Genomic DNA, 24,324 nt, shown 5'->3' on the forward strand with positions numbered 1-24,324 from the left:
TTCATACGAGAAAGAATGGATTGCATGGCTAACACTAAAGATTAGAATTGGTCCCTGGCTGACGCCTTGAAAGGCTACTGTGATGCGGCTCGCCTTCGGGAGTGACGAATGCCTGGCAAACGTTAGCAATCCGATCGGCAAAAGATCACGGGATGAAAGACTTGCCTTGGTTAACCCGCCGTCAACCACCAGCTCAGTCGAGTTCACAAAAGAGCTGGCATCACTGGCCAGGAAGACTGCTGCGCCCGCAACCTCCAGCGGTGTACCCCAGCGTCCCTGGGGGAGGTGCACTTCCCTCCTTAGTCTCCGAGCTGTTTGACCCTTTGTGGGCTCGGTAATGCTGGCAGATGAGCCTTTGCTATCGTCTTCGCTTTCCAGGAAGTCTTGTAGCATGGGACTATCCAAAGGCCCCGGGCACAACGAGTTGAAGCGGAAGCCTTCCCGTGCATGAACGATGCCCAACTCTCTGGTCATGGCGATGACGGCGCCTTTGCTGGCGGTATACGCCAGCTGCGACGTCGCGCTGCCGATAAGCCCTGCCACGGAGCTCAGGTTGATTACACTACCGCTCTGCTTGCGGAATCGGCGCATGCTCAAAATCGCATGCTTGCAGCCCAGCCAGGTGCCCAGCACGTTGATCTTATACGTCAACTCCCATGCGCGAGCCGTCACCGTCACAGCATCCCCGTCAAGATCTGTAGGGAAGACGCCGGCGTTGTTGACCATGATGTCTAGGCCGCCATGCTTATCAAGTTTGGCAAGCAACTCCGCAACTTGCTCGTCATTGGAGACGTCGCAGACTTCATACATGAAGCACGTAGCTGAACATGATGGTTTGGAGTCCAAGAGCTTCTGAAGCCGGTCTAGAGCTTCCCTGGAAACGTCGGACAGAAGAATGGTACTCGCACCAGCTTCAGCAAAGCTAATTGCCGTTTGGGTTCCGATGGCCCTGCGCATAGCTTTCAGTTATAGTCCAGAAGCGTTTCACTGATTGCAACCTTGTGGAGCATAGCTTCGAGGTACTATCATCACACTGAATTGTAAAGGAAGGAAACGCACCCTCCGGCACCAGTGATGGCCGCAATTTTGCCCTTCAGAGAAAATATGATGCTCATTTTGGTCCGACAATTGCTGCATACAAAAGATAGATCGCGCGCCGAGGTGTGATTGCGACTTTCCACGCAACGGGCCTTGCGTTGAGCCGCACAGGCATGCGACGAAGCTTGCCATCAACATGTGTTCCGCACTATACCTAATCAACTGCATCTGACTATCCATACCTAATATGCGGCAACTTGTGAGGGTTATGCAGAGGCTGCATGGGTGGCTGAGAGCGTCACGCTATGTGTGGTGAGATGTGGTAAGCAGACAGCTGAGGATGCGCAGGGTAATTACTAGTCTAGTCATTTCAGTATTTCGTAGATTACCAGGGAATGGAAAGCATATGCAAGGACCTAGCTCTCCTTCCGAACACAGGCAACATGGATGGACGCATAGTAGTGTATTCTTCGGTTCTCTGACGGCTGACACCTATTGAGCTCTTGGGAGCCTCTTCCACGCTGAATGGGCACGCCTGGCGCGCAAACTCTTCAAACCCACAAACGATGACTCACCACGGCAAGGACTTGCCTTCAAAGGTCAAGAATTGGCCTGATTGCTCCGCCGTCGCATCGTCAATGACCTTGATCATGCCGGAAACGCTGTCCTCGAGCGTAGTCGGAGGCTTCTCAATATTGTAGTCGATGGCCTTGAGCGCCGACTGCCACTGATCGACGACATATTGCCCCGCTCGCGTCTGTACCCATCCCGGATGCAGAGGAATGGCAATCAGACGCGTGTCGCCCTTTGTGCCGTTGCATTCGAGATGGATGGAGCGCGCCAGCCAGTTCTGTGCCGCTCGGCTGGGACCGTAAGCGCCGCCGCCAAACGGATCCATGTCGCCAATGCTCCCGACCGAAGAGGTGACCCAGATAAGTTTGGGGGTTGATTTGGCTTGTAGCAGATATGACTTCAGGCCCTGGAAGACGAGAAGAGGCGCGATGGTGTTGGTCTCGAAAGCTGCCCGTAGGTCCTCGGCTGTGGTTTCGCTTGGCGGGACCATTGGCTGTGCCCCTCCGGCGTTGAGCACCAGAACGTCAATGTGCGGAATGTTCAACTTGGCGAATGTGCTTTCCACTAGGTTCGGAGCGATGGCTGTAGAGAAGTCGTATTGTATAATTTCAAGCGTGCTGCCAGTTCCTTTCGTGACGCTCTTGACCTCGTCTTCTAGCGATTGTTTGGCTTGCTCGCTACGAACCGTGGCGACCACCGTGTGCTGGGGACGCGCAAGGAGTGATTGCACAAGGCCGAGACCGAGGCCTCGATTGGCGCCGGTGACGACGTACACTTTGATTTCTGTGGTGGCAGACATCGGTGAAATTGGCGTGACTTGAAAGTGGGTGGCAGGAACAGAGTAAGAAGGATGACTGAGGGCTATGCGGCACAGGCAGAGGCTTCGAGGCTTTAAATCCCTTGATCCTAGTACCTGGAAGAAAATCTGCACAACAGCTTCCTCACCTGATAAGCGCGGCGTGCAGATTGTAACATGTTACCTGCCTATTAGGTTAAGGTATTACCTCTCATGAACGCTCATCGAGGGTCAGCCAAGCTGATCAACGTCACCCAGTGTGAGTATTCCGGCACGTACGTAGCTACTTTTGAGCTTCAAAGTTCAGATTGCAGCGGAAATTCTAGAAAACTGAGCTGATGTAAGTGTTGGGGCACATTTTCAACCCTCGATCAATGCATACACGATTCCACTTTAGTCTCTCGATGATGACTCTTTTCTAGCCTCTATATAGAACATACGACGCTAGGATATCAACTCTAATCAAGTCTGCTCTACATTTTTGTGTCTCGCATCAGCCTTCTCTTCGCTCGCATCCGCCTTCGCTTGGCTTGCGTCTGTCTTCTCTTGACTCGCGTTTGTCAAATTGCTCGAAGAAACAGCCTCCTCATCCTTGACGTCGCTTCGTACTATTTCTGTGATGCTCTCTACATTCTGATCTTCTTTATCTTTGGCCTTGAGCGAGCGCCAAGGAATGAAGGGCCAGGCCAAGACGGACAGTGTGCACAACACTGTCGCCACCAGGAATACTTTTCGCAAACCCGAGTTGTAGACGTCCAAAGCTGTTGCCAGATCCTGTGGCGAGACAATCTCTCGCAGCGAGCGAAAATCATTTATCAATGTATCACGCGACACTCCGGGAAACTGGCCCTCGAGTGTCAGAACCTCGCCAAGGAAGATGGCTTGCGCAATGCTAATGAAAATGGAGCCTCCGAGGATGTTGCCCAAGAGCACGGCAGATGTCCCGTAGCCAACGTCTGCTGCTTCCACTGATGCTTGGGCGTTGACGAGAGATTGCTGAATCCCGATACCGTAGCCCGCGCCTAATATCACTTGGTATCCTATCCACTGAGCCCTGGGGCTACCGGGATGCAGCGAGGACAACAGACCAGCGCCAATGGATGACATTGTTGTGGCTGCAAAGACAAAAGGAGGCAAATATCCGACAACTGGAACCAGCGCTGCTGCGGCGGTCGCAACCGAGACTTCGGATATCACCATTGGTAAGAGACGAACTCCAGATCCCTCGGCCGTCACTCCCATAATCGCCTGGAACCATACCGGAAGCTAGATGCTATCAGCTTACAATTCCCCTGACCTGTGGAGTGTTAAGTACGGGCGACTCACATAATAGAGAATGATCCACATGCCGCTGGAGATGCAAAAACCGAACCAAAGGGATGCCACCAAGGCTTTCCTCTTCAGCAAGCGCATCGGAAACAACGCTGCGTCACCAAGTCTGGTTTCCCAAATCGTGAACAAGATGAAGGAGATGAAGAAAATGACGAAAAGCGCAATGATTCGACCGTTGGCCCACGGATACGTAGAGCCTCCCCATTGCAAAGCCAGAAGTAAGCATGTGAGTGAGCCTATTATAATGCAACCTCCAGCAAAGTCCAGCTGCCGCAGTTTTTCGAGCGGTGAATTTGTTGCATTGGTCCCATTGCCTGGCGTCCTGATGGGTTTCCGAAAGGCAAGGAGCAAGATGCCGAAAAGGAGACCGCCGAAGGGAAGGTTGATCCAAAACCCCCAACGCCATCCTATGGTATTCGTGAGGACACCACCGATGACGGGCCCTATGATACTGGAAACACCTTCTAAGCCGCCAATAATGCTGATGAACATGGCTCTATATCGCAGGGGCGTAATCAACGCAGTAATGCTGCGAAACAGTGTTAGCTAGATGCTCGTCATACACGCTCCCGTTTCTTCTTTTCGACAACGTACGTCAAACCGCCAGAAAGGATGCCAGCACATCCGAGTCCAGCGAACGCTCGCCCAACAATGAATGTTGGCGAATTTTGAGCAAGACCGCACATCAAGCACCCAATCTCCAAGGTGGTCAAGGACGCCAGGAAAACATTTCTCGGCATGAACATGGTGATCAGCTTGCCAAAGAAAGGCAAAGTAGCGCCAACCACCAAGAGGAAGACGGCGCCATACCATCCAATGTCCCCGCCTGAGTTGAATTGTGCAACTAGAGTTGGATTGATAGTGGCCACAATGGTAGAATCCTACCCACCAACACATTTAGTCAAACCTACTACTAGAGAAGCTGCGAATGTCTTACCAAAGAGCCCATAAGAACCACCAGGCCAATCGAGCCGATAGTTAGCACGCATTCCATGGTGGTCAACGTAGGAGCTTCTGTGGCTGAACCCGTGGGTGGAGATGGCGCCTCTGCATCGTCCTGAAGCCTCTTGTCGTCGGCTGGCATCGCAACGTCTGCGTTAGCCATGATTGAACTTTTTCAAAAAGCGGGGAGAGTTCAACGCAGCGGGAGGTGCATTCGGCGTGATGATAGAGCAGGAACTACGCCACAAAACATGTCCACGTAGCTTCACTAGCACAACATCTGGTCAAAGGGAACAGAAATAAGGGCTACGGGAGGCGTTGCACCGTTCTGCACGTTGTGTGGAGGCGTGCTTTGTCTCACCTCATGCTGAGCTCATGCAGGGATATGTCAGCGCCTAGTCCGTATTGAACGTATGTTGCACGGGTAACGCTGGACACTATTACATGCAGCACCTTTCGTGCGCCTCTTGAGCGAGGATGTCAATCAAGTCATGGATTTCTGTGATGCAAGTCGATCATAATGTGATGATATGATTTCGCAGCCATAGAAGTGCGCGCCTTAGAGATCAATCGCATACTGGTAGAGAGTTGTTCAAGCTTGCTCGACACAACCACTGCACGCCTCTTCAACTTCCGTCTATTGCGATCGTGACTTCGTTCTGCTTGGGACAAATTGCTGGCTGTAGTGTGACACCTGACCGTCTGTTATTGTCCCCAGTGCAGCCGTCAAACCCGCATTGTGCCTCCTATTTGCTGTATGTGATTGCGCAAGTAACCATATCACAGAGGATAATACCGAAGTCATGAAACGAACTTCATTGCCGATGTCCAGAAAGGCGGTGACCTGCAAGCTGCCTGCATTCCCTGGAAGAAAGGAACATTCCAAGGCCGCCGAAAGCGAGGAGCTATATTTGAGCGCGCCATCTACACCATCACTGTCGGCAGCAACACTCGAAGCTGCATGGTCTGCAACGCTCTGCTTGTACACCAACTTGCCGCAGATCTGCTTCCAGATCAAAGCTGCCGAAGCGAAGATAGCGAGCAGATCGTGCGACATACTGGAATCGACCGAGTTGCGATCTATTTCGATCAACCTTCGCAGCCATGACAATGGGTCAGATTCGGTTCATAGCAACACAGCCATTATATACGTCAATGGCGAAGATCTTATTTCCGCCGACGGAGATCCAATTGAAGAATCTGGGGATTCAAACAAACTTCTATGGCAAGGTGTTGATCTTGCCTTGGTTGTCGAGCCATCGGCATACACACTGATTTTCCGTCACAACTTTATGTCCAACCTCGAGGCCAGGAATTTTGGCGCAACGCTTTCTTCGACGCTCGATGCTTTCCTGGAGACGAAGAGCCCCAAGCTTTTCAAAGATCTTAAGATTAGCCAGCAGGACTTGCAAAACATCCTAGAGTGGAACAAGATAGATTTCATCCCCAAGAAATCTTTGGTTCATGCCGAATTCTCCAAAGTGGCCGACTCACAGCCTGATGCCGAGGCTATCGATTCTTGGGACGGCCAAATGACTTATAGAGAACTTGATCATGTTTCCGCAGACATATCAAGGGAGCTGCGACGCCGCGGAGTCGGTGTCGGATCCTGGGTCCTGGTTTGTTTCCACAAATCACGCTGGTCGATCGCCTCTATGCTGGCTGTGCTCAAGACGGGTGCAGCTTTCGTGCCTGTCGATCCCAGATTTCCAGAATCGCGCATACGACAGATTATTGATGTCACAAAGGCGAGCCATGCGGTGGTCGCCGAAGGTGGTCTTGCTGCGCTGCTAAAGGGATCATCCTCAGAACTTCAAGTCGTTCAAGTCACTCGGCTCAGTGTCCAGGGGCCATCGACTGACGAGCACGTCGAGAATCTTTTACCACAACCCCAGGATCCTGCAATATGCTTGTTCACATCTGGAAGCACTGGAATTCCCAAAGGCATTGTTGCTTCGCATGCTGCAGTCTGCACTGGGGCTTGGGAGTTTGGGAGAATCGGTAACGCGAACCCCGCAGAGCGGATGCTTCAGTTCGCATCATATACCTTCGACATGTCCTATGCAGATATAGTCACTGCCCTGCTGCATGGTTCGACGCTATGTATTCCATCTGAGGATGATCGTATGGGAAATTTGCAGGAGTTTATCCAACGCTCACGCCCAACGTGGGCAAACTTGACACCAACAGTGGCTCGACTTCTCGATCCTGCTGTCTGCTCCGGAACAATCAGAAAGCTGCTTCTGGCCGGCGAGCTAGTCAAGGAGTCAGACATCGCTGGCTGGATAGATGGCGGCGCAGAGGTTTATAATGTTTACGGTCCAGCCGAGAATGTTCTCATTCTTAATTTTGGGCGTATCTTCAAAGGAGCCGCTTATAATACAACCCGACCAAGGAACACTCGTGTTTGGATTGCTGACATGGACAAGCGTCGCCTGATGCCAGTTGGTGCCATTGGCGAACTCATATCTGAAGGTTCGCAGGTCGCAGACGGGTATCTAAACGACCCAACTCGGACAGCTGCCAGCTTTCTGGTCGACGTGGACCTCTTCCCCAATCCAACGCCTGAGCAATCGTCTCCACGGCGGTTCTACCGGACTGGCGACTTAGCACGACAATTCGCCGATGGCTCGTTCGAGGTAATCGGTAGAGCAGACTCGCAGGTCAAGGTTGGTGGGCAGCGCATAGAACTGAGTGATATCGAGGCACATATCAAGTCATGCAGGGCGGCTGTAGTTCTTCCCAAAAAGGGCCCGCTAGCTAACCGGCTGACGGCAATCCTCCATACCCAAAGAACGCCAGACGCAGATAATTCTTACTTCACACCGCTCGATCCAGCACTAGTCGAGGAAACTCGTAAGAAGCTAGGCGAAAGCCTTCCTCCGTATATGGTTCCATCCCACTGGCTAGGAATCGACAAATTCCCGTACTCCACCTCGTCAAAGCTCGATAGAAAACTTCTGTTGAATGAGGTTGAGATCCTGTCGCAGGAACAGCTAATGCATCTCACACAGATAGAAGAGAATTTGGAAGCTCAGCAGACGATCTCCCTTAATGAAGGGCAAAAGCTTCTTCAAGAAATCTGCAGTCAGGTGCTCAACCTGCCAATGGACAGAGTCATCATGACCCATTCATTTACCAGACTTGGAGGCGATTCGATCACGGCTATGCAGGTTTCTTCCGCAACGAGAAGGGCTGGTGTTGGATTTCTCTCTGTCAAGCATATATTAACATCAACATCGCTTTTGGACGTAGCCGGCCAAATAAGCGAGCAAACATCTTCGCAGTTAGAGATTCCTGTGATCGAGGCGCAACAGCACTTTTACCTTTCCCCTATGCAGCAGTTCTTCATAGAGACAGCGCATTCGTCTTCAGCCTGGCATCACTACAACCAGAATGTTCTTCTACGGTTAACGGTGGCTGTGCAGCCACAACTTGTCGAAAAAGCGTTAGCAGATATCATCCAGCGGCACCCAATGCTGCGTGCGCGGTTCCGAGCCTCCTCAGATGGGGAATGGATGCAATACATTACTGCTGCGACAGACTCTGAATTCCACTTGGAAATTATCTCGGATGACTTATCACGAGATGACCAAAAGAGAAGAATGCTTCAAGCGCGACAGGCCCTCAATCTCTTCGATGGCCCGATTGTGCGTGCGCAACTGTTCAAAACATCTGCTGAAAAAGACTCGTTGCTGTTCATCGTTGCTCACCATATCGTAATCGACTTGGTCTCCTGGAGGGTTATCGTGGAGGAATTAGAAGCATTAGTTAATGCTCTGATCGAGGCAGACAGCCAGGCTATTGCACCGATCTTACAGGATCGGTCGCAATCAATTCCATTCTCTGCCTGGGCTGAGCTACAAAGGCGCCACAGCCAACGACTCATTCCCGCACAAACAATCCCATATGGTTTATCAGTGCCTGATACAGACTTTTCTTTTTGGGGGATCTCGCCATCTCAAAATGTGTACAGCGACGTGCAAGAAATCCGTATAGCTCTCGATCCAACGCTCGCGTCCCAGTTCCTTTACGATTGCCATCGAGCACTTCGCACAGAGCCTGTTGATCTCCTCTTAGCGAGTATCTTTATATCGTTTCGCAAAGTATTTCCAGAATGCGCTTTACCTCCAATCTTTAACGAATCTCACGGAAGGGAGCCATGGAACGATCAGATTGACATTTCGCAGACCGTGGGATGGTTCACTGTTGTCTCGCCTATTCTCCTGGAGAACGTCAATACCGACGATGTCGTGGACGTGGTTCGGCGCGTGAAAGACTGGCGAAGAGCAATGCCTGCTAAAGGATACCAGTACTTCTCATCCAAGTATCTGACTGAGGAGGGGCGATCTGCTTATAAGAACCATCTGCCAGCCGAAATTCTCTTCAATTACGAGGGCCGCTACCAATCCTTGGAAAAGGAAGATGCAATTCTCAAGCCTGAATCGTGGACAGCAGGCGAGGAGTTGGCTGACATGGGCCCTAATCTCCAAAGGTTCTGCTTGTTCGAATTATCAGCTGCTGTGCTTTCTGATGGAAAGCTGCATCTCACAAGTGCATGGAACTCAAAAACACGGCATCAAAGTCGAATATCTTCTTGGCTGGAATCTGTTCTGCCTTCGGTTCTACAGCATATCGTGGGATCACTGCTGAATGAAAGGGAGCAATTGACTCTTGATGACGTCGGAAAACGCAGCACCATGGATTATTTGGAGATTGATTCTCTTGAGCAAACGATACTGGCCATCCCAGAAGTCGAAAATCTCTGTGATGTCGAGGCAATCTTAGATGGCTCTCCGATGCAAGATTCCTTGGCATTGAGCCAATTAAAAACTACCAATCTAGACGCTTATGAGATTGACTTCACGTGGGAGGTCACGACAGATCAAACCGAAGGAGCAAGCCGATCTATCGACTCAGATCAGCTCTTAGCAGCTTGGCGTGAAACAGTGGCAGCCCACTCCCCACTCCGGACGGTTTTCTTGGAATCTGCAAGTGCCACTGGATCAGATATGATTTACCAAATCGTTCTCAAGAAACATGTTCCATGTTCTGTCCTTCTCAAAGCAGAGAATTCCGAAGATGCACTACAGCAGCTGAACGGCTATACGTTATACAGAGATCAAGGCCTGTTCCCTGACAGGAAGCCCCCGCATAGGCTTCTCATTTGCTCAACGTCTGATAAGAGAACGTTTGTCAGGTTTCAGGTGAATCATATCCTCTTTGATGGAATGTCACAGAAGCCATTGCTACAAAGTCTTTCAAGAGCGTATAGCAAAGTTGTACTAGCTTCAGATAGCACACGAAACACCTTCGGTGACTTCATCCACTACATTCGCGACCCGGAACGCCGGAACCGCAGTCTGTTGTACTGGAAGGACCACCTCAATGGTGTCAAGCCATGCTTTTTTCCCCATTTGTTGGACACCAGGATGGACCAGGAATCACCCAAGTCTCAGAAGCCACAGAGATGCCATGCTCCGGTACCTCTAGAGGTGAAATTGTCGGAACTTCAACGTGTTGCAGGAAGTTTACAGATAACCATACCAACTCTAGTCCATTTGGCATGGGCGCTCGTGCTGCGGCTGTATACCGGCGAGAATCATGCTGTTTTCGGATATCTTGCTTCAGGGCGTGATGCACCACTCGACGGAATCGAAGATGCAATTGGCCCATTTATTGCTATGTTAGTCTGTTTCGTGGACTTTGGTCATGCCTTGAAATCATCTTTGGTGGAATTGATGAAAAGAATGCAGGAGTCCTCAGCCGATGCCATCGCCCATCAAGGAACCTCTCTCGCCGAGATCCAAAGCGCCATAGAATTGCCGGGAAACTCATTGCTGTTCAATAGCGGTATCTCATTTCTTCCTAACCTTTCGCGACAATCTCAGATCGATCGCGGCCAGGACCTGATCTTTGAGACTATCACGGAGAAGGATCCTACCGAGTTTGACTTGTCTCTATTCGTCGAAGTCAATGATTTTGACGGGGAAATCAAGATGCACTTTGACTTCTTGGGTTCGGCCTTCGGGAGCGAGCATATCAAGAATGTGGCCGGTTCACTCAGTCATATGCTTTCAGAATTGGTCCGCGATCCTTATCAAAGTCTTCGGGATATTTTGAAGCCGGGCAAACGCGACATGGTTTCGCTCCTTCAGTGGAACAACCCCTTGATTACTCCCCTGGAAAAATGCGCACACGAGATCTTCGCCGAACGGGTGCGAGCGTATCCAGACAGGGAGGCGATTTACAGCTGGGATGGAATCATGACGTACAAACAACTCGATGATGTATCTACCTGCCTTGGCCGACACCTGTTGCAGTATGGCATTGGCCCGGAAATATTAGTTCCTGTGTGCTTCGAGAAATCGCTTTGGACAGTCGTTGCTATACTGGGTATCCTCAAAGCTGGGGGAGCATTTGTGCTACTAGATCCAGCACACCCAGAAGCACGTTTATGGAACCTTATTAACGAACTAGAAGCCTCTGTCGTAGTATGCTCGCCCTTGACAGCAGAGTCGCGAAGCTTCAAGCTCCGTGCAGCCACCGAAAGCAGGACAATCTCCATAATTGAGATTGGCCAAGGACTTGTTGATCAACTGCTTTCTTCCGGACAACGCGAACTGGGAAACGCACCGATCTACGAGTCAGTAAATCCAGAGAACCTTATGTACGCGGTGTTTACTTCTGGTACCACGGGAACACCAAAGGGTACCCTAATAACCCACCGCGCGTTGGCCACAGGGTTGAGAGAACACGCGGTTGCCACAGGTATGACGCTTTTGGGACCTGATACACGGTCTTTACAATTTGCATCATACAGTTTCGATGCGTCAATAGGTGACATCTTCACGACCATTGAAGTGGGTGGCTGCCTTTGCATTCCGAGAGAAGAAGACCGTAGCCCTGTCGAGGTCACAACCTTCGTGGCACGTAGTAGGGCTACTTGGGCAGGTATCACTCCGTCTTTTGCTGCCCTACTTGACCCGCTATCGGTATCGACCCTGAAAGCCCTCTGCCTGGCAGGCGAGCCCCTTTCCGTATCGCAAGTGAACGCATGGGCTAGCCGTCTTCAGTTGATCAACATGTACGGTCCTACTGAATGCACCGTAGCATGCGTATCGCACTCAGCCGTGACTCGGGAGACTGGCGCGTCGAACATTGGGCGTGGATATCGCTGTGCTACGTGGATTGTTGATGAGAATGATCACAGTATTCTTCGACCAATAGGCGCCGTAGGCGAGCTACTCATAGAAGGACCTATACTGGCCAGAGGCTACCTCAAAAGGCCCGAAACCACGGCGGCAGTGTTCATTGACAGTCCTGAATGGCTTAAGGGCGTTCGGCCGAACAGCAAACTGTACAAAACAGGCGATCTAGTCCGCTACAATTCTGATGGAACATTGAATTTCATTGGAAGGAAAGATACACAAATCAAGATCAACGGCCAGCGTGTTGAGGTTGGCGAGATTGAAACTGTACTGAGCACCAGCCTTGAGCGAGACGACGGTCCCATCGTCGTCGATTTGCTCAAGCGGGCTAGCCTCGGAGAGAGCGACATACTAGTCTGTTTTGTCTGCGTAAGACCTGACTCGGAGGTATCGAAAGAGGCTTCTGCGAGTGACGAACTCATTCCTATTGATGCAGATTCGATCGAGAAATTACGTTCTGTGGTGGCCAAGATACTGCGTCAACCATCTACAGTATCATCGCTTCCACGGTATATGCTTCCTCAAGCATACATTCCGATCAACAAGATCCCACTCTCAACTTCTGGAAAAACTGACAGACGTGCCCTTCAAGTAGCAACATCAGCACTGGCCCGTGCCCAGCTGGTTGGGTACACAGCAGCACTTACCATATCGACCGATGGCGACGATCTTGATACAGACGAAGAGGTGCTTCTTGGCAAACTATGGGAGAAGGTTTTGAACGTCCAAGTGATCAGCAAGAGAAGTAACTTCTATAATCTTGGAGGAGATTCAGTGATTGCCATGCGACTTAGGGCGGAATGCCGACGCGTTGGAATTGATCTTTCTATTGCAGAAATCTTCGCCAATCCGGATCTAATCGATATGGCAAATCTTTTGGCCAGTACTCCAACTACAATCTCTTCAACTGCGTCATCGAATCTAGTCTCATCAAGTGCATCTACGATATGCGAAGACTCTTGCAGTGAGCCATTCTCGCTGGTGCGTCAGCTCGATATCAAATTTGATGACGAGTCACTCCAAGCGATTTCGGCAGAATGCTCGCTATCTGTCGAAGATATCGAAGACATCTATCCTTGCAGTCCTATGCAGGAAGCGTTAATGGCCATCTCCTCCTCAAAATCAAAACAACAAGCTTATTGTCTCCATGCTGCGTTCACCTTACCTCCTGAAATGGACATCCCTCGTTTCCTCCTGGCCTGGGAGCAGACCAGTGCTCGCTTCGCAATGATGAGAAGTCGGATCATCTTGAGACCTTATGGTAGCTTCATCGTCGTCTCTCGATCTGCTCTCGCAGCTTATTCTGTCACTGGAAAATCATGCGCGGACCAAATGGCATCACAACGGACTCAAGCATTTTCCTACGGATCTCCACTGCTCCGCCTGGGTATAGTTTCAGGAGAACAGGGTAATCCAAGTTCCTTCATCATTAGTGTTCACCACGCAGCCTATGATGGCTGGTCAATGAGATTGATCTGGGACACTGTGATTAGATTCTTTCGCGGAGCTCCGGGTGCAACTCATCCCAGCCCATCATTCCAATCTTTCATCAGAGAGCTCAATGTAAAGAGCACTAGGCCTTCTGAGGATTACTGGAGGAATCAGCTGATTCGCCAGGACGAGAACGGTTTTAAGTGGCCACCGGTGGCGAGTTCTCATAAGCCGTCTGCAAGTTCGAGCAAAGTATTTCAGTTCTACTACAGTGCACAGACCAGTCGAAATCTCTCGGTAACTGCAGCTGATCTTGTCAACGCCGTGTGGGCTATGACTTTGGCTGGGTATTCCGATAGTGCTTTGGTCTCGTATGGCGTAACATTATCCGGCCGAGACATCGCACTTCCCGATATCGAGGAAATTGTTGGACCGACGATCGCTACAGTTCCCAGACAAATAGAAGTCCGACATGACATGAGCTTAGCGGACTACCTGCAGTCATTACAACAAGTCATTAATTCAGCAATACCTCATCAGCACCTTGGTCTCCAGAATATCCAAAGCCTGAGTCCAGCTGCGCGGGAGGCTTGCAACTTCAATACACTACTAGTTGTTACTCCGGGTTCTGTTACGGAAAATTCTCATCTCAACGAGCTCGGCATTGTTCCCTTGCCTATCGATTCAGCCGATTTCCATCCATATCCTCTTGTCCTCGAGTGTAGCATTGACGACGGTTCGCTGAGCATCGAAGCCGCCTTTGATCCTCACTGCATTGATGAATTGACTCTTATCCTCGCGATGCAGCAATTTGATCACATTTTACGGAATGTCAGCCAATGCACCTCGAATTCGTCACCCAGTGACATTGGTAGCCTCATGGACCCAGCTCCCAATCATATCAACGCCATTCTCAACTTCAACTCGGGCAAGCCGAATGATTTTGTGCCTATATTTGTGCATCAAATAGTGGAACAGACTGCTTATGAGCAGCCATCTGACATGGCCGTAATTTCTCATGATGCAATTTTGACATATCAGCAACTGGACAAATTTGCCAACATCCTGGCGCAAGACATACACGAGCGCAAACCTTACAACAATGAATCTTGTTTCGTTGGTCTATGTATCGACAAGTCAGCGGCCGCACTGGTGTCGATGCTTGCAATACTCAAAGCCGGCTGTGCGTTTGTACCTCTTGATCCTACCCAGCCAGCATCGCGCCTTGAAGCTCTCGTCGACACAGCTAAGGTGGAAATCATTTTAACCTCTCCAAGTCATACAAAGTATTTGTCGGATTTATTCGCAGACCGTTGTGTATTACCAGTCGAGTTATCTTCCCTCTCGCAATCTTCACAAAGACCCAGCGATTCAAGCCAAGGCCACATCCAAGCTTCCCCTGCAGCTCAGCTCGCATACCTAATCTACACATCTGGAACCACGGGCAGGCCAAAAGGGGTGGAAATTGATCATGCAGCTTGGTCGAGTGCCATAGCCTTCCAGAAGGATTACTTCAAGTTGAATCGAACGACGCGCATGCTACAATTCAGTAATTTCACCTTCGACGTCAGTCTTTTCGAGATTTTCACCACACTTGCTGCCGGAGGTTGTGTATGTGTCCCGTCCGAGCAGGCACGCATGGATGATTTGACCGCGTCTATCCTCGAGATGAAAGTCAATGTGCTATCTTTGACACCGACGGTTGCGCGACTTTTGGATGGTGGCAAACTTCCAATCGTGAAACTCGTGGTTTTCGCTGGAGAGACTTTATCACAGTCAGACATTGATGCTTGGGCGCAGCCCGGACGGCGCATCGTCAATGCGTATGGTCCCACGGAGGCATGCATCTATGCGACCGCCAGAGATATCGTGCAGGGCGTCCGTCAGAAAAGCAGTCGCAACATCGGAAAAGGACTCGGCGTGGACGTATGGGTGATGAGGCCCGAATCAAACACCCTCGTGCCAATTGGTGCGGTGGGCGAGCTTTGTGTTAGTGGTCAACAGTTGGCGCGTGGCTATCATAGCATGGAAGAGGCTACGTTACGCTCTTTCAGCACAGAGTCTTTTAGTACTGCGCTTGGATCAACGCGTACAGCGCGGATTTACCGTACTGGAGATCTGGTCCGATATGAATCGGATGGGAGTCTTGAATTCCTCGGCCGACGAGATGGCCAAATCAAAATTCGTGGTCAGCGCATCGATGTTGGCGAGGTGCAGCACCACATTCAGAAGTCGATGGCCACTGACAAGCTCTTCCGTCATTGCACTGTCCAGCTCTGCAATCCTTCATCTGATGATCTTCAGCTACGTTCAGCCAAGACAGACCCCATATTGGTAGCATTCCTTGTCATGGAGGTGGACTTTGTGGACGCGCTATCTGGTGTGCGATTCTCTCATTTGCGCACTGGGAGTGCCGACTATCCCAACATAATAGCCACCAAACTGCAACACAGTCTTCGAGCGGTGCTCCCCGCGTTCATGGTACCCTCGATATTCATTGCGCTAGATAGGCTACCGAATACTGCATCAGGCAAGCTGGATCGTGGTTTCATAGCAACATGTCTCGGCTCCCTGAATTTCGAGAGTCCAAACAGCAATGACAGGGAAATTCTTCACCCGCTGAATGCAAGGGAAGACATGCTACGGGACTGGTGGGAACGCCTATTGGGAGTCGACAAGAATCTCGTGACTGTAAACAGCGACTTCTTTTCTTTGGGAGGCAACTCACTCTCTGCGATCAAACTGGTAAGCTTGGCTCGGTCTCTTGGCTATGAAACAACCTTTTCCGCCATATTTTCAAACCCTCTACTTTCGGATATGGCGACCCACATCGAGCCAACGCCGGAAGACGCTGCCGCCGCCGAGCTTCCCCTCAGTGTGCTGACATCAGCGCAATTCGATTTGATCTCCGAAACCGAAGCAGAAAGCGTGATCAACTACACGCTCCCGACTTACGGCATTGACTATGAAGATGTTGAAGACATATATCCAGCTACGCCCATGCAAGAGAGTTCTATGGCCTTGACCGCGAGAACCCCTTATGCATGGCTCATGATTGCTCACATGGACATACCCGCATCCGATCTGGCGATGCTCAAGAGGTCGTGGGAATCTGCATTCCAGGGTTTCGAGCTATTGCGAACCCGGATGATCCCAGGCCAGGACAGTGGTGCTTTGCAGGTCGTCATGAAGAGTGGTGCTCTGACGTGGGAAGAAGTGCCAGATATTGAGACATTCGCTAACATCGTGTACGATACCCACGATTACGGCCAGCCGCTAGCTCGTGTTGGACTCGTGAAGGCAGCCTCCTCGCTGCAAGGCGCCAAGGATACGAGCGGAACAGTTACCGTTCTTTTCAGTGCTTCCCATGGACTCTACGATGGATGGTCCTTGCGTCCGATCTGGTCCAGGTTGTTTTTCAGTCCATCAACCGAGTATCATGATGATAGCAGCGACAGAGCCACACCATTCAAAGAGTTTATACGATATCAGACAGCATTGGATCCAGCGGATGCCATCACCTTTTGGCAGAGGAAGCTCCAAGGCGCACCCGGAGCAGAGTTCCCGGGGAAACCGGCAGATATCGCTGCAAGCTATATGCCTATGGCCTCGTGGTCGATCAAGCAAAAGCTATCTCTTCCAGCTCCAGATGTGATTCGCCAGTCTGGCGCGACAGTAGCTACCATTGCGCAAGCAGCGTGGGCACTCACCGTGGGCCATTTCACGGGAAGCAACGATGTCATCTTCAGAACCATCCTGTCTGGCCGCGCCACCGCTGCTGCCAGTGTTCCAGGTATAGAGGAGATGACGGGACCCACAGCTGCCTTTATCCCCTGCCGCACGCGTATCGATTATAGTCTCAGCATCTCATCTTTCCTGGCCCAGTGTCAGAATGACAACCTTGAAGCTATACCGCACGCTCACATCGGATGGGAAAGAATATCGCGGATCAATGAAGATTGTAACAAGGCATGCAAACTGCATAACTTGTTCAACTTCCAAGCCGTTGCTTTTGATAACCTCGACGCTCAAGCGGCTGGTCTGTATTCCCCAAAAGTGTACGAGAACCCCAAAGGCTTGTCTCCCAATGCCCTCGATGTTGATCTGGTGACGTTGATTGGTGGAAAAGAGATCCTGGTTACGTTCAGTTACGACCCCATCATCCTGCACAGTTCGCAGGTCGAGAGCATCATGGCGACTTTCATCACGCTTGTTGAGCAGATGTTCCACAAGCCATCATCCACACCAGTGGGAGACCTGAGTGCACTTTCACAATCTCATATGGAGACCCTGCAGCCTCAACAGGTCGGGTTCAACGGTGGATCTGACGCGAACGTTGCATCGAGCGGATCGTACATACAGCATCTCGTACGACAACACGTCGATCGCAACCCATTTCATCATGCCGTTGAGTCCTTGCATGACTGCATGACATATATGCAGCTCGAAGATTACTCTAACTCATTGGCGGAGCGACTGGTCCGGCAAGGTGTGCGATCGAATCAAGCCATCGGCCTAGTTCTCGACAAGTCTTCATGGGCCATTGTCGCCATTCTTGGTGTCTTGAAAGCCGGGGGTTACCTTGTGCCCTTCGATCCCAGCACTAACAGCAGCTCATTACCTGGCCTGCTACATCACGCCAAAACATCCACAGTTCTGGTTTCGCCAGCCTATGCCTCATCTTTCTCCGACGTCTCTGGCTGCCGATGCATTGTTGTCGCCGCAGATACTTTGCCGGTACCCACTACGGCTTTCCTCAAGCCGGCTTATCGCTCTCCCGTACCTTCGATAGCATCAGACTATGCTTTTTCATTGCTACCTCTCTCTGCAGACCCCGGGTCAGCTCCAAGTTTCGTCACTCATGGAGAACTACGCGCTGCATTACTCCAGGTGGGGAAACAGATGACCATGAACACAAAAACTCGGTCACTGCTGTACAATGAATCATGGTCTACTACCATGCTAGTCGATATCCTCGCTCCGCTTGCACACGGGGGCACAATCTGCTGTCCGTCGCTAGGTAGCAGCATCTCTGATATTGGTGAAAGCATCAAATCCTTCAACGTCAACGCCGTCACAATTCCTGTGGCTGTATCTAGGATACTCAAGCCTAAAGATATGCCGGCCTTGCGACAGGTATGTTTGTACGGCGACATTCCGACACGTCACGATGTGGCTCAATGGAGCCAATGTGCCAGACTGTTCCTGGCATGGGGCGTGGCGGAGATGGGCACCATTGCATTTTTGGGATCCCCTTCGCAAAGCCAACATGGAGAATTTGTCGGCACTGCAACTTGGACTTGCGCTTCCGTCGTGAACCCACACAACTTTTCCGAGCGTGTGCCGCCAGGAGCAATCGGCATCCTCAAGCTTGGTCATTCCAATCTCTCAAGCGCTCGTGCTGGGCAAATCAAGACCGAGGGGCCACAGCGGTTCAGAGCCAATGTAGACAGAACGCTGAGTCTAATCGAGTCAGCAGCTGAACGCAAGCTGACAGTCAATGGTCATAGAATCAAGATCAGAGACATTGAAGAGGCAATTCGACGGCATCTACCTAGCTTCTCGGACGTAGTGGTGGATCTGTACGCTCCCCAAGCACTGGGAGATGACCTCCGACTTGGGGCCGTTGTGACGGCGAGTAGCCCAGCACCATGGACAAGCGAGCAGGGAGCAGCAGCCAATCTAGCTGGCCAACTATCCACGACTCTCCAGCCCAAACTCGACACATCGTTGCCGCCCACGAGCATCCCATCCTTTTTCACAACGCTCCTCGCATTCCCACTGACAACAGCCGGCCAGCTCGATCGAAGCCGCCTTCAAGAGCTCGTGCGAAACGCACCCGCCGACTCGCTAGCCATCTATCCCGAGACACAAGACGACGACGCTTCACTCTCGTCGAGCGAACGCCTGCTGGCCTCTCTCTGGATCAAGACGCTGGACCTCGACCCAGCAACGAAGCTGAGCAAGCACGACCAATTCTTCGACGATTGGAGCGGCAACTCGCTGCTGGCGCTGCGGCTCGGCGCCGAGCTGAAGCGTCATAATTGGTTGCTCCGCGTGCCGACCATGTTCGACCATCCCACGCTCGGAGCCATGGCTGCCGCCATGCAGCCGGACGGCTCATCATCGCAGTAGCCGCCGTGAACACTGGTTTCTGCGACGGCAGTTTGTTTCTTTAGAGTTTGATGTGATTATAAGAAATATTTTGTCAAAATTTGGGCTTTTTGTCAGGCTTGGGGAGAAAGCCAAAGGAAGACAGGGCACGTGATTGGAGCAATGAAGTTCAAGGGACAGATAACGACGGAAGCTTTGAAGCTCATTTTTTATCTAGCAATTCGTATGTTGCGTTTCATAGCAAGCAAACTCCTCGCATTCTATATGTATATATATAAAACAAAAAACCTTTCACCATTTTCAACACACTTATGTACCTTGCCATGAATGTGGCGGTGAAGTAGCCAGAGAAAATGGAGGAAAAAAACATCAATGCAAAGGACGAGACCCGACTTGCTAATGGCAACCCAGATTGACATTAGCGCCGTACTCGAGTAAGACCTTGAGGACGTTGATGCGCTGCAGCTTGACGGAGAGATGGAGGGCCGTCATGTTGTGGGCGTCGCAGGCGTCTATGAATTGACCTAGCAGACTGATTTTTCGACCTGACGACGTCGAAACGTCAGTATTCTGCCTGGTTGTTGTTGTTGTTGTTGTTGTTGTTGTTGTTGTTGTGGCGGCGGTGATAGGAATGGTAATAGCGGCAGAACTGAGAGGGGTAGGAATAATAGCAGCAGCGACCGCCTCCAAAGGCGGGTCTTTTTCATTCGCGCACCAATCAAGCAGCATGGCAGCCATGGCCTCGTTGCCCGTGCTGACGGCCAGATGCAGTGGCGTCCTGCCACCGGCAGTAGTGTGCATGACATTTGCGCCGAGGTCAAGCAGTGCACTGCTGGTCGCGATGTCACCGCGCCGGACGCAGTGGTGCAATAAGGTGTCGCCATTGCGGTCGGGCAGGTCGAGCTTTGCGCCGGAGCGGACGAGGAGACGGGCCATGTCCATGTTGCCGAGTGAGATAGCCGTGTAGAGCGGGCTCGAGGTTTCGTCGAGGAGTGCTGTGGAGCTGCTGCTGCTGTTGTTGGGGCAGCTAGCGTTGTCGTCTGTGCCTTCCGGGTGAGGGCGGTGGCAGCAGCTCTTGAGTAGCGAGAGGGTTGAAGAGTTGCTGAAGGGGGTGTCGGCGACTACCGACGTCGGCCAGTCTGAGACGGGCGTGGGCAGGCTGCCGAGCGTAAGTGCTGTTGATGATGATGATGATGACGACGACGAAGAAGCTGACAAAGAAGACGAAGAAGACGAAGAAGACGAGGATGACAAGGATGACAGATGATGCGATGGAGGGCTCATCATATACTTGTCGATATCACTGGACGAGAGCGGGGAGGTGCCGGATGATGGCAGCGCTCCGTTGGAAGGTGTTTCGCCGTTGCTGTGCATCCAGTCGAGGCGGGCGAGCGACTGGTCTAGGCAGTGGACGTCGCCCATTGTGGTTGCCGAGTCGGCGGAGCCCATGTTGTGGGTGCTGCCGCCATCGAGATCAAAGGGTATGCCGTACTGCTCGAGGGCGGCGGCCAGGGCGTCGCCGTCGCGCAGCAGCCTCGTGGATCGACTATTATCGGTGTGTAGCAGATGCCTGACGCCTAGGGACTGAAGCGTATCAACGGGGGACGAGGATCTTGGTGTGTTGGGAGAAGTGGTGGAGGTGTTGTTGTGCCGGCTAACGACAGCCTGATAGCCGTCGTCGAAATCGCCAACTGAGGGGATCCAATCGCGCCTTTCCGTCGCCGTGCCGGTCTGCTGGGGCGGTTTATCGCACAGGATAGCTCTGGCGAGTTCGATACGCAGTTTCTGTCGTGTTCCTGGGGCAGGACAGTTAGCAGCATGGGCACGTGATCCGCTACTTCTTGGGACCTGGCTTGAGCTGCGGCGCCAAGGGCTCAGTCTCCAGGCAGGCGTCGACCAACTCACGGTATTTCTTCTGGGCGGCCCTATTCTGGGCCTTGCGGCGCTCGTCAACATCGGCCATGGTAGGCGAGGTGTGGCAGGAAGAAGCCGTATTGCCGGGCGGCAGGACCAGAAGTGGGCGAATTTGGTGGCTGAGCCTGGATGCGAAGAGGGCACGACTGTACTTAGTATATAAAGCAGAAAAGTGCCGCACCAGATAAAGAGAACATTACGCCGCAAAATTACCCTACCATTAAGCCAGGATCTGGTCTAGGAGCATAACACCTTAGGAGCCTCATAGTCCACTATAGGGCGCCTGAAGGACAAGAGTTTATCCATCTCAGGTGTTTAGTTAAAACACAGACCATGTTTAGCTCCTTTAAGAATTAGCCTTATACTAGAAAAGCAGAAAAAGGCTAATTTAACTAGATAATAGTTATTCTTTAATAATTATAGTTTTTGTATATTTTAAATTTTAATAAATAAAATATAGTTAGACGCTAGTTAAGTGATTAGTATAGGTATATATTAAAGTACCTAAAAAGCTATTACTTAAAGTTTATCCTAGTTGTATACTCTAGTTTCTATTATAAACTATAGCTAGGTTATTAAAACTCTCTACTAAAGTAGAAATTTAAAATATAGATTACGTAGCTTTAAAGAAGGTATAAAGATCTACAAAGTTATAGTAAAGTTAGTTAAATTATAAAACCTTATATATAGGCTTTACTAACTATCTAAAGAGAAGTAAATTATTATTTTAGTATTATTTTATAAAGACTATTATTAAGTCTTAGAAACTAGAGATCTTATAGAGTAGAAATAACTTCTAACTATATATAACTCTATTATATTTAGAAGATATAATACAAGATTTAATTTTATATATAGTTAAAAATATTACTACCTAAAGTTAAGGTACTTTAACTATTTTAATAAATCATATATTATACTCTAGAAAGGAAGGTTGAGTATAAGTGTATATATAAATATAAGCGTAGCTTAGGTAAGTAGAAGAGCTAATTAGTAAGAAGAGTAACGGATAAATTATTTAAGCTGCAGTGTTTAAGAGCGGCGATCCTATTAATTTGAGCGTCGTAAGCTCTACCTGTCTGTCAGCACTAGCCAGGCATGTGTACAACGCGATCTAGCAATCTCTAATTCGTATTGTAGATCCTACTTGAACACAACATTATTAGCATTTTATAGTAGATTCGAGTCTGTTGCGTATACTTCCCAGTCTACTAGACGATGGGGATAGGGATAGCCTATCTAGACTCTGACTAGGTACTGGAATGCGAATTACCAAGCACAAAGGACGAAGAGCGAAGTACGAGGTATGCAGGAAATATTACTCCAAGTATCCGTAATATCTAAGCTGGAACGCGTGGTCTCAGCACTAGCCAAGGCGGACTAGCTCCGGACTAGCCCCTGAAAGAAGACACAGATAACGATGTTTGTGCAACTTGTTGCTCGTTGCCATCAAATGGCATGCGTCGATACTTACTTTCGCCTTAACGACACTGGCATCGAGCAGACGCCACATGTATGCTTACGTAAACATGCTGACGATGACTTCACTCGGCCAACCACCGCTTGAACAAGTGTCAAGTCCGATGGAGAAGGAGTTGGTAGAGTTCAAAAATGCCTAAATAACACTTGCCTCTCAGGACTACTTGTTGAAGAACGAGGCGATTCTTTGCTTGCGTTCATAACTTACAGCAACGTCCCTTGAACGATCTACTCAACGACCCTTTCTCACCGAGATTAGACCACCACCGGAGCACTGCCTAGATGAACATAACTTCAAATACCCACCTGAATAATGGCTGACCAAGTCTTCGACACCATCCGACAGATGCCACCTCACTATCTGTTCACTGGAACTCTGCTCGTCTGTTTCTTAGCAGCCAATGCCAAATCCTTGCCGCTAGCCCACACGGTGCGACTGGCCCCTTCGCTATATAGATTGTTGAGGGCAAAGTTTGGGTCGAAACGCAGTAAACGCGCATCGGCGCGTCCGCCAATTCCGACAACGGCAACCTCCCGTGCCGCACGGCCCGCTCTGTTCAAGCATTACACCTTACAATCTCGGGCCATCGCGCTCGATCTGGACATGAACATTCACAAGTCGAACAGCACGTTTTTCACAGACGCCGACGTCAATCGCGCTGAGCTCATAACAAGTCTTTTGAGTCAAGCGTTGGCGAATCTCGGATCGCCTGCCTTCATTTTGGCCGGGGTGCAATGCAAGTTTCAAAGGGAGATCCGCCCCTACCAAAGTTATGCCGTGTCGTCTCGCATCCTGGCTTGGAGCGACAAGGCCATGTACGTAGTCACCTACTTCACCAAGCCCGGCACGAAGTTTGACAGGGAGTTAGACCTGCTGGGTGGACCTGAGGCCCTGGTCAAGGACGGCCAGGCGCGCAAGATCCTTTTTGCGACGTTGGTGTCAAAGTATGTCTTCAAGGCGGGAAGGGCTACCGTGGCGCCCGAGCACGTCTTCCAAGAAGCAGGTCTCCTTATCGAGGCTGACAGTAAAGACGGCGTTTCAGGAGTTGATGGATTGATTGGCAGCGAAGCCGTCGCTGCGAGCGTGCAGGCCGGTTTGAGATATATTTCACAGTGTATGGAGTAGGCGCTGCATGCGGGGATTACGTGGCATGCAATGCCGCTGTGCCCCACCCCGTTGACACCTTCCGCTAGGCTGATGAAATTTTGCCAAGCTAGGCCCGATCGGGCAGGTACTTTACGCCAATCTGGTGGCAGAATCTGAACTGCCGAGCAACGTCAATCTATTGTTACACAGCTACACATGTATGTAGACCAAATTTAGTACTGTTTAAATGCTACTTAATCATGCCATCGTGTTTGTAAGCTCTCGCATGTTTAGCTGCAGTTTTAGTGACGTTGTTGGCCTTGACAGCAAAGTTGGTAAAATTTTATCAGTTTATGCGGTAAATAATTGATGTAGTATCGATGGTAAGGGATACTCCGGCTGCGAGA

The 24,324-nt window shown here is 50.6% G+C and overlaps 6 protein-coding genes across 6 annotated transcripts; 2 read left to right on the forward strand and 4 right to left on the reverse strand.

Annotated features, from left to right (window-relative positions):
* Positions 1-22: 22 nt before the first annotated feature.
* P153DRAFT_425197 (sorbose reductase SOU1) lies at positions 23-1,302 on the reverse strand. Its single transcript, XM_033672526.1, has 3 exons — positions 1,060-1,302; positions 166-949; positions 23-112 (listed from the first exon to the last, which is right to left on the reverse strand). Exons 1-3 carry the CDS (start codon positions 1,113-1,115, stop codon positions 35-37), a joined length of 918 nt encoding a protein of 305 aa, XP_033520350.1. The 5' UTR covers positions 1,116-1,302; the 3' UTR covers positions 23-34.
* On the reverse strand, positions 1,151-2,493 carry P153DRAFT_369350 (NAD(P)-binding protein). Its single transcript, XM_033668744.1, has one exon. It carries the CDS (start codon positions 2,408-2,410, stop codon positions 1,610-1,612), a length of 801 nt encoding a protein of 266 aa, XP_033520351.1. The 5' UTR covers positions 2,411-2,493; the 3' UTR covers positions 1,151-1,609.
* A 339-nt stretch (positions 2,494-2,832) lies between these two features.
* On the reverse strand, positions 2,833-4,971 carry P153DRAFT_346700 (MFS transporter). Its single transcript, XM_033666133.1, has 4 exons — positions 4,677-4,971; positions 4,334-4,620; positions 3,734-4,268; positions 2,833-3,673 (listed from the first exon to the last, which is right to left on the reverse strand). Exons 1-4 carry the CDS (start codon positions 4,842-4,844, stop codon positions 2,870-2,872), a joined length of 1,794 nt encoding a protein of 597 aa, XP_033520352.1. The 5' UTR covers positions 4,845-4,971; the 3' UTR covers positions 2,833-2,869.
* Positions 4,972-5,466: 495 nt separating this feature from the next.
* P153DRAFT_407915 (HC-toxin synthetase) lies at positions 5,467-19,645 on the forward strand. The gene is made up of 2 exons (XM_033672052.1): positions 5,467-14,654; positions 14,772-19,645. The coding sequence occupies exons 1-2, from the start codon at positions 5,485-5,487 to the stop codon at positions 19,456-19,458; spliced, it is 13,857 nt and encodes a 4,618-aa protein (XP_033520353.1). The 5' UTR covers positions 5,467-5,484; the 3' UTR covers positions 19,459-19,645.
* Positions 19,646-19,689: 44 nt separating this feature from the next.
* P153DRAFT_369353 (ankyrin) lies at positions 19,690-21,575 on the reverse strand. The gene is made up of 2 exons (XM_033668745.1): positions 21,343-21,575; positions 19,690-21,233 (listed from the first exon to the last, which is right to left on the reverse strand). The coding sequence occupies exons 1-2, from the start codon at positions 21,398-21,400 to the stop codon at positions 19,834-19,836; spliced, it is 1,458 nt and encodes a 485-aa protein (XP_033520354.1). The 5' UTR covers positions 21,401-21,575; the 3' UTR covers positions 19,690-19,833.
* Positions 21,576-23,393: 1,818 nt separating this feature from the next.
* On the forward strand, positions 23,394-24,146 carry P153DRAFT_369355 (uncharacterized protein). The gene has a single exon (XM_033668746.1). It carries the CDS (start codon positions 23,435-23,437, stop codon positions 23,954-23,956), a length of 522 nt encoding a protein of 173 aa, XP_033520355.1. The 5' UTR covers positions 23,394-23,434; the 3' UTR covers positions 23,957-24,146.
* The last annotated feature ends 178 nt before the right edge of the window (positions 24,147-24,324 follow it).

The sequence above is a fragment of the Dothidotthia symphoricarpi genome (assembly GCF_010015815.1).
Source record: "Dothidotthia symphoricarpi CBS 119687 unplaced genomic scaffold P153scaffold_18, whole genome shotgun sequence".
NCBI classification, from domain to species: domain Eukaryota; kingdom Fungi; phylum Ascomycota; class Dothideomycetes; order Pleosporales; family Dothidotthiaceae; genus Dothidotthia; species Dothidotthia symphoricarpi.

Bases quoted from the DNA above. Each gene is read 5' to 3' on its own strand.
- P153DRAFT_425197 (XM_033672526.1), bottom strand. From the start codon at position 1,115: ATGAGCATCATATTTTCTCTGAAGGGCAAAATTGCGGCCATCACTGGT. The intron at 950-1,059 runs GTGCGTTTCCTT...AGCTATGCGCAG, and splicing joins GCCATCACTGGTGCCGGAGG to GGCCATCGGAACCCAAACGG. The intron at 113-165 runs GCAAGTCTTTCA...AACGTTTGCCAG, and splicing joins TTGACGGCGGGTTAACCAAG to GCATTCGTCACTCCCGAAGG.
- P153DRAFT_369350 (XM_033668744.1), bottom strand. From the start codon at position 2,410: ATGTCTGCCACCACAGAAATCAAAGTGTACGTCGTCACCGGCGCCAAT.
- P153DRAFT_346700 (XM_033666133.1), bottom strand. From the start codon at position 4,844: ATGGCTAACGCAGACGTTGCGATGCCAGCCGACGACAAGAGGCTTCAG. The intron at 4,269-4,333 runs GTACGTTGTCGA...ACTGTTTCGCAG, and splicing joins ATCCTTTCTGGCGGTTTGAC to CATTACTGCGTTGATTACGC. The intron at 3,674-3,733 runs GTGAGTCGCCCG...GATAGCATCTAG, and splicing joins TGTGGATCATTCTCTATTAT to CTTCCGGTATGGTTCCAGGC.
- P153DRAFT_407915 (XM_033672052.1), top strand. From the start codon at position 5,485: ATGAAACGAACTTCATTGCCGATGTCCAGAAAGGCGGTGACCTGCAAG. The intron at 14,655-14,771 runs GTTATCTTCCCT...AACCACGGGCAG, and splicing joins CGTTGTGTATTACCAGTCGA to GCCAAAAGGGGTGGAAATTG.
- P153DRAFT_369353 (XM_033668745.1), bottom strand. From the start codon at position 21,400: ATGGCCGATGTTGACGAGCGCCGCAAGGCCCAGAATAGGGCCGCCCAG. The intron at 21,234-21,342 runs GTGAGTTGGTCG...GTCCTGCCCCAG, and splicing joins GGCCGCCCAGAAGAAATACC to GAACACGACAGAAACTGCGT.
- P153DRAFT_369355 (XM_033668746.1), top strand. From the start codon at position 23,435: ATGAACATTCACAAGTCGAACAGCACGTTTTTCACAGACGCCGACGTC.